The sequence below is a fragment of the Lipotes vexillifer genome, unplaced genomic scaffold, assembly GCF_000442215.2.
Source record: "Lipotes vexillifer unplaced genomic scaffold, Lipotes_vexillifer_v1.1 scaffold217, whole genome shotgun sequence".
Lineage (NCBI taxonomy): Eukaryota > Metazoa > Chordata > Mammalia > Artiodactyla > Lipotidae > Lipotes > Lipotes vexillifer.
This window is the reverse complement of record NW_006788200.1, coordinates 8323064-8332462: the sequence shown is the minus strand read 5'-3', so window position 1 is coordinate 8332462 and position 9399 is coordinate 8323064. Positions and strand designations below refer to the sequence as shown.

General features: G+C 50.6%; 3 protein-coding genes across 3 annotated transcripts in view; 1 reads left to right on the top strand and 2 right to left on the bottom strand.

The window, feature by feature from the left end:
* IK (IK cytokine) overlaps positions 1-1812 on the bottom strand; it is a 12627-nt gene extending 10815 nt beyond the window's left edge. The window contains exons 1-2 of the mRNA XM_007461468.1: positions 1735-1812; positions 1093-1159 (exon numbers count right to left, since the gene is read on the bottom strand). Coding sequence (XP_007461530.1) covers positions 1093-1159; positions 1735-1750 — 83 coding nt within the window. The 5' untranslated portion in view covers positions 1751-1812. The remainder of the gene's footprint in view (positions 1-1092; positions 1160-1734) is intronic.
* A 205-nt stretch (positions 1813-2017) lies between these two features.
* On the top strand, positions 2018-3926 carry NDUFA2 (NADH:ubiquinone oxidoreductase subunit A2). Its single transcript, XM_007461466.1, has 3 exons — positions 2018-2157; positions 2280-2386; positions 3611-3926. Exons 1-3 carry the CDS (start codon positions 2057-2059, stop codon positions 3700-3702), a joined length of 300 nt encoding a protein of 99 aa, XP_007461528.1. The 5' UTR covers positions 2018-2056; the 3' UTR covers positions 3703-3926.
* Positions 3711-9399, bottom strand: TMCO6 (transmembrane and coiled-coil domains 6). Its single transcript, XM_007461467.1, is given in 13 exon segments — positions 3711-4305; positions 4556-4723; positions 5133-5227; positions 5371-5557; positions 5672-5783; positions 6001-6117; positions 6350-6435; positions 6612-6716; positions 6975-7158; positions 7265-7380; positions 8913-9025; positions 9160-9252; positions 9255-9399. Coding segments are annotated over 13 exon segments (1599 nt in total). The 5' UTR covers positions 9364-9399; the 3' UTR covers positions 3711-4191.

Sequence of the window (9399 nt, the reverse complement as noted above, 5' to 3'; positions counted from 1 at the left end):
AAGAATCCACCTGCCAATGCAGGGGACATGAGTTCGAGCCCTGGTCCAGGAAGATCCCACATGCCGTGCAGCAACTAAGCCTGTGTGCCACAACTACTGAGCCTATGCTCTGGGCGGGGGGAGCCACAACTACTGAAACCCGCGCACCTAGAGCCCGTCCTCCACAACAAGAGAAGCTACCGCAATGAGAATCCTGCACACTGCAACAAAGAGTAGCCACTACTCGCGGCTACTAAAAAAAAAATTTTATAAATCAAGAATGAGTGAGAGGATGGGACTTCCCTGGTGGCACAGTGCTTAAGAATCCGCCTGCCAATGCAGGGGACACTGATTCGAGCCCTGGTCCGGGAAGATCCCACGTGCCGCAGAGCAACTAAGCCCATGCGCCACAACTACTAAGCCTGCGCTCTAGAGCCTGCGAGCCACAACTACTGAGCCCGCGTGCCTAGAGCCCGTGCTCAGCAACAAGAGAAGCCACCACAATGAGAAGCCCGCGCACTGCAACGAACAGTAGCCCCCGCTTGCCGCAACTAGAGAAAGCCCTCGCGCAGCAACAAAGACCCAATGCAGCCAAAAATAAATAAATTACTAAAAAAACCCAACACAGGTGGCAACGCTGATATATAGACAATATATCACTGATTAATTTTAATATTTTAATTCACAAAGCAATGATGTATTTTACTCAGATACGAATGTGTGTACACAAATGCATTTAAAAAGAGTAGGACAAAAAGGTAAGTGTAAAAAAGGTAACGGTGGTTACCTCTAAGAAAGGGGATGGAATTGGGGATGTTATCAAAGACAACATTACCCTTATTCTGATGTTTTAATTTTCTACAAGAATTAATTCCTATATAACGTGTAATTAAACATCAATTTTAAAAACTAGCACTCTCCCTGCCATAATTTCCCCTCTAATACTCTTATGCAGTTGGCCTGATCTAGTTAAAGTTCACAAAGATAAAGAGGCAAGTGGTATGATTTTTTGGTCATTCTTGCTGACAAGACATTCAGAATTCTTTCACCACCACCACCACCACTTTACTCATTACCCAGCTCATTCCCATGGTTCTACATCAAAATACTCACTGGTGGAAGGAGTGAGGATCGTCCACATCGTGGCCATCTGGGGCCAAAGGGTTGGAGAACGGCTCGCCTAAGAAAAGGAATTGATGTTAATTTAATCAATCTCTTTAGAGTCAGATCTTGTGCAAAAGTTGGGGATCTAGTAGTGAACAATACAGACGTCTTTTCCTGTCCAGTTGAGTTGCTCACAATCTAGTGAGGAAGAAAGGCAAGAACATCGACACTGACAATACAGGGTAACAAGTGCTGAAGCAGGAAAATACAAGGAGCTATGGGAGCTCAGAGGAGGGGGCCCCTAAACCAGCGCTGAAGGATCAGCAAAAACTTCTTGAAGATGACACCTAGGATACTACGCGAAAGATAACCAAATTTTTGGTTACGGAACCAAAAATTAAGTGACGGGGTCTGGGGGTGGTTCACAGATTAATCTCATCTGTCGTGGGTTGGGGCAAGGACAAGATTGAGGGACAGTCTGGAGCTTCCCGGCCTCGCTCGGGGCCCAACTGCTTCGCCAGACTACAAGCGTCACACTCCCGGCCCGCCTCCACCCTCGCGCACACAGCCGGCTTAAATTCTGAGGCCAAAATAACGCGCCAAGTGTCCCGAGTCCCGCGGGGAAGAAAGGGCAGATGACCCGAGCCTTACTATCTCGCTCCGGCATTTCGTCCTCGGTATTTCAACCCCAGCAACGACCGAGGACCCTACAACAACACGGCAGCGACAGGCGACTCCCCACAATGCACCTCAGGAGTCCACCCACAGTGCCTTTCGTGCCGCAGCTTTTCCGCCGCAACGGAGGGCGGAGAAATCCGAGTAACAGTTGACCTGCAATGCTTTTATGGCATTGGCTAAACTTGGCCCCGCCCCTTACGTCAGTCAACCTATCCCGGGGCTGGAGCGTCCGCGGCTGGTCTGATAGGATCACTTGGCCGGAAGGTCTAGGGCGGATGATTTGGTACTATCCCAGATGGCGGCTGCCGCAGCGAGTAGGGGCCTCCGTGCCAAATTGGGCCTCCGTGAGATTCGTATCCACTTATGCCAGCGCTCGCCCGGAAGCCTGGGAGTCAGGTGAGGCGCGGCCCGGTGAGGCGGGCGGGCTTCGGGGCGCTGGGGTCACAATCTCGACCTCCCGGGTGTTTGAGGAGGCCCGCGCCCACACCGCACGCACGGTGCTCTCTTCGGCCTTGCAGGGACTTCATCGAGAAACGCTATGTGGAGCTGAAGAAGGCGAACCCTGACCTGCCCATCCTAATCCGCGAGTGCTCCGATGTGCAGCCCAAGCTCTGGGCCCGCTACGGTGAGCACAGGACGCCGGGGACCTGAGACCCCGGTGGAGTAACAAGGGTTCGAGAAAAGAAAGGGCCGCCCAAGGTCACACAGAAACCTGTTCAGGGACTGAATTCGGACTTGCTGTTGACCTCGTTGCAGATAAGGAAATATACATTCGCAGGGTTACAGGATGCTTTGTGTCCCAATAACATCTATGTGGAGGCGGGCCCTGTCCTGCATAGGTATCAGGAGCTGTCGTCTTTGTAATTCAGAACAGGCCTCAGATAGGGGAGAAGGGATGCTGGTCCAGTCCATCATTGTAGATCCTTCCAAATTGTGTGGTCAGTGCCGGTCCAGACAGAGTGTGAGCATCTCAATAGTAAAAACCTAAAATAATGAGTGTGTTGAGCACTTACTGCTAGGCCCTGTGCTGAGTGCTTTCCTGCCTAAATCTCATTTAACCTTAATTAATATGAGGGATGGATTCTTCGGTTATTCAGCTAGTATGTATAACGGGGTTGAGCTTCTACCTCTGTTCGCCCTTCCTAGACTGCACTTCTGCCAGACTTCCATGGCGGGCTTTTTGTTATAATTCAGCCTCCTCAAAAAGGCATTCCCTGGCCAGTTATGTAACATTGCCCCTTTACCCTATACAATTTTACCACATACTTATTAATATATTACCTATGTGTCATTCATTTTACCACAATTTGAAAATTACTGTCATGTTGCGTGACACATAGGAACACACAATAAATATTTATACTTACTGAATAATGGTATTTTTAATCACGGCTTTTAACTAAACCTCGCCCTAGGAATGTCTGGAGGACGGCAGGGAGTCACACCCAAGGCAGATCCATTATAACAGTGGACAACTGCAGTATGCCGTGCACTAAACATTGTTTGGAGGAGGAACAAAGGTTTTCCTCCCAAAAGCCAGTAGACTAGAGAAGGAGATGGACACAAATAACTTTAGTTTAGATGAACAATGGGAGCCACTGAATGGGCACCATTAAAAGGCAGGCTCATGTAATACATTGCTCACAATGGCTAATAATAAATGCCTACCATGCCCCTTAAAACATTCCTGAAACACTTTCCTTCCCATTATGACCACCCAGAATCAGCCGAAATTCTACTACCCTTCCTATCCTACCAAGACTATAAGTTGAAGACAGAGACCTTTTATTACACTTTGGTAGCCCGTACAGTGCAGAGCGGATACTTAATCACTTCCCTCTCTCTTCAGCATTTGGCCAAGAGAAGAACGTCTCTTTGAACAACTTCAGTGCTGACCAGGTAACCAGAGCCCTGGAGAATGTGCTACGTGGAAAAGCCTGAAACCTCCACTGAGGATTAAGAGCAAGAGCCCCAGAGCCTGAGCTCTGCTGGACTGAGTACAATGTGGAGAAATGTGTTCTGCTGCTCTTTATAAAGCTTGTGCTGAAAATGCTGTCTCAGGATGTTCTGTTTCTCATTCCACCGACTACCCCTTATTGTGCAATCAAATGAGGCAAAGCAGCTGAATATAAAAATAAAACTTATTTTATTCCATCCCATCAAAAGCCACCAGCTGCTGAAGAAAAAAAAAAATAAGAAAAAAGGAGATTCTATGGACCCAGATTAAGTAGGCCACACTGGGTTCCCTCTGGTCCTCCCGCCTGGACACTGCTGGGTAAAACAGGAGGAGCTGGGATCCAGAGATCTTGACTTAGGCTTCGGTGTGGGAGCAGAGGGCATGATGTCATTATGGTTCTAAACCTCCCAAAGGGGCTCTGGCTGGGGAGTGGGGGAGATGGGGAGTGGAGTACATGACTTTGAGAAGTCAAGTCACCCATGAAGAGCTGTCTGCTGGAGAGCATGCACACGATCCTGGAGTTGTGCCACCTCCTCATGCCTTTGTAGGGCCTGCAGCCCTGACTGCTGCAAGAAGGCCTGGGCAGCCTGAGAGCAGGGAAGAAAAGGATTCAACACTGGGTCCCTCAGTGCTAACATGCAATTACCACAGCCTTATGGGTTAGCCCACCTCTTCTTGGAAGAATGCATTCCCAAAAAGAGTATGGAAGTTCGGACCTGGAGCCCACATAGGCTAGCCAGGCCCAGAGCAATGACTAAAGTTACTGGAAGGAAAGGGGCCATGGTGAGACCAGCGGCTTCAGAACAGAAGGATTGGGGACTAAGGCCAGAAACCCACCCCTGGCTGATAGAGGAACAGCAGTTGCAGCAGCTCCAAACTCTGGCCTACTACTTCAGTGTCAGAGAAGGCCAACGTGTCCAGCAAGGAGGAGAGCAGGGGCCCTGGCCATAGACGCTGACAGTAAGCAGGACCTTTCTCTGCAACGTTGCACAGAACCGTGAGCACCTGCAGACAAATATATGTACACAGTCCCCACAAACGATGAAAACCAAAGATTTTAACGATAGCCTCTGTGGAATGCTGACCACATGCCCAGGCACTGTGCCAAGCAGTTTTATATGCATATTCTGTAATCTCAGCCACCCTCAGGTAGGATGACTATTCCCAATTATAAATGAGGAAACTGAAGCCTAAGGTGGTTAGTTGATTTGCCCAAGGTTAGTTACTAGTAAATTACAGTTTAGGGACTCAACACCTAGACTGTCTGGTCTATGACTGATGGTCTGGCCCTGAAGCCATCCATACCACACCACCTGCCAGCTCTCAGCTAGGGGTACTTCTGAGGGCTCAGGGCTGCTCCCACTGTTTACACTTTGGCCACCAGGCCTTGGACTCAAGTGACCCCAATACCTACCAACACGCTCACCACATTAGATACAGACAACAAGTGCAAGAGGGGCTCAATCAGATCCAGGGAGAGCAAGGAGGTGCAGAAACTAGGACTGTTTGCTGGAAGGGAAAATGTCAGGGTGAAGTTCCTCCAACTGGGGTGTGAAACCAACCCACTCCCAATCCTACCCACGTCAGCCGAGGCCATGAGGAATTATTCCCAGTATCTAAAGGTCTAGGCCTAGGCAGATTATGGTGCTTACCAGTGAGGTTGTTAAGGAGCCAGAGGCCCTCAGGAAGCAGGCTGGGCTGTTTCTGGAGGAGGAACTGCAGAAGGATAAATAAGGCTGCCACAACACGCTCATCTCGGAGCTGCAGTTGCCCTCCCACAGCCTCTGCTGCTGCCTCTGTTAGCAAGTTGCTTAGACACCGAAGCACAGGGCATGCCAGCTGCAAAGATGAGTTAGGGTTCAGGTTTAAGGAGGAAGGGGCAACCTGCACACTGGAGCAGGAGCTGAGTAAAAAGAAAGGTCACCCAGAGGTTGACCTGTTCTCTTCACCTACCAGCTCCAGTCCTGCATCCTCAGTTCTCTGGACAGCCCCAGCCAAGTCCAACAGCAGCAGCCCCAGGGTGGACAGAGCACCCTGGGTGATGAGCAGGGCATTGTTGACCTGGCTGGGCAATAGAAAGCAAGTAGTCACTACTCGGTCAATTCTACCTTTAACGTGGCAAATGGCCTAGGTCTGTGGGTTTCCTGAGCTCCCAAGAAGAGAGGACCATAAAACAAGGAAAACTCACCCCAACAATTCCAGAAGCCAAAGTTCAAAAACCTGAGTGTCATGGAAGGAAGCCCCAGGGGAGGTTTGTGGCACTTCCCCAATTGGCCTATTACCTGCAGATGATGTAGTGAAGGCACCAGGCAAACTCCACAGCTACTCCAAGGTTTAGCTTTGGGCCAGGTTGCAACAGTTGCAGCATATGTTGTGGGAGAGTGGAGCCCAGGACAGAGCTGTCAGTAGAAGCAGAGCTGTGAGTAGGAACCACAGAAGGCAAGATGCCAGTCACTCTTCCCAAACCCTGAGAGCAGGTGGGAAAGCGTCCAAACCCAAAGCTCTTCCCAGTCAGGCACATGGGGTTGAAATGTGCAACAGCTTTGGAAACAAGACTCGATCAGGCATCAAGGGCTACACTACCAAGTAGGTCACACCTGCCTACACATCTGGAGACTCAATTTTACTTACGGGATGATCTTCTCTGGAGCTTCCTTAGCCTGAAGAAGCTGGGACAAGGCATAACCAAGAGCTTCCAGCACAGTCAGATGGGGAGACTAGAAGCAGACAGAGTAGGGATCTGACTCTGGAACCTAGGCCATAAGATTTCCTGAGACTTTCAACCCCTTAGCACAGGGCAGAGGCTGGAGCTGCCTACCCAAAGCAGGTGGGGCATGTGGAGAGACGTGAGGGGAGGGGTGCCCAGAGAGGAAGCAAGGAGGTGGACACTTACCTGGATGCAGGCAGCCAAGGCCGGAACAATGCCCTGTGGCAGGAGCTGCCTTCTCACAGCCTCACTCTCCACAATCAGGTTACCCAGTGTATACAGACAGAGCTCCTGAGAGCGGGACAACAAAAGCACTGGGCTTGGCCTGTCTCAGGCCGGGGTGGGGTAGGGGTGGGAGTGGGAAAGCTGGAGCATACCTGTCCTTGAGGATCGGGGCACAGGGGAATGGGAGATGATGGGTGTGTGTATGGCTGGGGGCATCAGGAGAAACAGGTTTTCCTCTTTTGCCTACCTGCCAGCTCAAACTGGACCCAAAAGCACAATTTTTAAATCCAAACCAAGAACAAGGTAGGAAGGGGCAGGGCTTACTATAAAGTCTGAGCTGTGACCGGAGAGGTAGGTGAGAAGGTAGGAAGTGGCTGGCAGGCAGGCCTCAACTACTGCAGACTGCTCAGAGTGAGAGAGCTCATGAAGGCACCGAGCCGCCTCAAGCTGCAGCAGGGCCTGGTTGCTGGTCAGGAGCCCGACTAGGGTCCGAATGCTGCCCTCCAGCCTACATGAGTGAGCACCAGAGCCCTGCTCAGCCAGTGGCCCATCCCCCCCACACTCCTGTCCACCCCTCAGAGACCCAGCCACACACTCACACCACCCGCACTGACCTGATGAAGGTCTGTTGCGTCTCAGGGCGCTGCAAGCCTCGCCGAAGGCTGACCAGAGCCCCCTCTCTCTCCTTTTCCTCTGTCCCCCGCTGGGCTAACTGCAGGAACTGCTGGATCTGGAGCCCAGGGCAGGGAAAAGAGAGGTTGCAACACATAGTTGCCAGAAAGCAAGGCATGAGTTCTGCTCTGCCCACTTCAGTTGTGAGCCCTTCAGTATGGCACTATCCCTAGAACTCGTCATTCACAGTAATATGGCCAATAAGTGCCAACCTTGCAGTAGAGTGGACAGAAGAGGGAATCAGAACTGGGTTTAATACAAGCCCTGCCACTTACGCTACAGGGGACTAAACCCCAGTTTCTCACCTGAAAAAAGAGCATAACATCTACTCTGCCTTTTACTGTGTTATTTCAAGGATAACATTTAAACCTCTCAGCCTGACACAACCTATCCCTCTAGCGATTCTCCCCATGCAACCGACACTGCAACAACACTGCGCAGCACATGACGTGCTTTTTAATGCTTCCAAGCTTTCGCATAATCTATTCTTTCTGCCTGGAATACCCACCCTCCCCAGGTCCTCCACTTCCTTTAGATTTCTGCTCTCACTGCCTCTGGGAAGTTAGCTCTTTCTGGCTCCCTTTGGAAGACTCAGGGGTTTCTATTGTGCCTCATGTTTCCTTCATGACAGGTAGGAGCACATCTGTCTCCTTCAATGGGTTGTGAACACGTCAAAGAAAGGGACTCTCTTCATCTTTCTGTACCTCAGTACCCAGCATAGGTGACTTGGTATAAAGTAAGCACACAATGAATAAATGGTATAACCTAGGTATAAGTGCTTTGTAAACTATATATGTAAACATAATATAAACAGGGGATGCCCAATGCTTGCTGAATGAATAAATGAGCTGAAAGAAATTCTTTTGTTCACTTATTCCATAAATACTGAGCATCTACTATATGCCAGATACTGTATAGGCATCTGAGTTTTCAATGATGACAAATAAGATAAGGTCCAGGTTCCTGTGGATTTAAAGTCTAGTTGGAGAAACGGTAACAAGCAAACAATTAGTATGATTAATACTCTGCAGACCCACTTTAGATGCAGCAAATGCAAAGGCCTTGAGACGGGAAAGAGCCTGGTATATTGTTCCAAGGACTGAAAAGAGGACAATTTGTCTGAAATGAGTGAACTGATAAGGTTGGAAGTAGCAGAGGTTAGACCATGCTGGACTGTGTAGATCACAGCAAGGATTTTGGTCTCTGTGTTTTTAAAAGACGCATCTGACTGATGTATAGAGAATTAACTTGAGGAGGCAAAATTTCTGCAGATGACCTGTTAGGAGGCTGCTGTTAAGTATTCAGAGAAGAGGGTGGTGGCGATCGTGATGGCAACGCCATTTAAAAGACTCCACAGCTCTTTAGGAGGTAAAAAAAAAAAAGGGGGAGGTGGGCTAGGACTTGATGATGTATTGATGTGGGGATGAGGGATAGAGTTGTCGAGGATGATTCCCTGGTTTCCGGCTTGGCCCACTAGACGGAAAGAGGTGTTGAAGGGACCGCGTTCAGGTTTGGGGGCGGACCTCGAGTACAAGACAAGGTATTTGCCGCTACCTGGTGTGGATCTCACCAAGCACCCTGCCCCCTCACCTCGGCTTCCCCGAAGATCATGGCCACACATCCCTCCTCGGCTTCCTCCAAGGCTTCGCCTCTCAGCAGCCTCTTGCTGACCAGCTGCTGCTCTCTCCGTGCCTTCCGCAGTGCTGGGAGCAAAGGAGCCGCTTGATCATGGGAGGGGCACCCAGGACCCAGAACCCATCTCCAACCCTGGAAGCCTCCTCACCCCTGCTCCGACCGCCATACTCTCATCCTCCCGTGTTCCCTCGCCTGCCCGCACCTGCCTCCCGCTCCCGCCGGCGGCACCGCAGCTCCTCCACCCCGCAGCATAACGGCTTGAGGCGGCCCCGCTGTCGGCTCCACATGCTGGAACTGAGTAAACCTGCATCAGAGAGCACACAACGGGGCCCAGGAGTCTAGAAGATGGTACGGACTGCGCAGCCGCAGCGTAGAGCGGAAGGGGATGTGCCAGTGGGCGGGGCATGACGTGAAGTGAAGGAGGGGCGGAACTCGGGGAAGC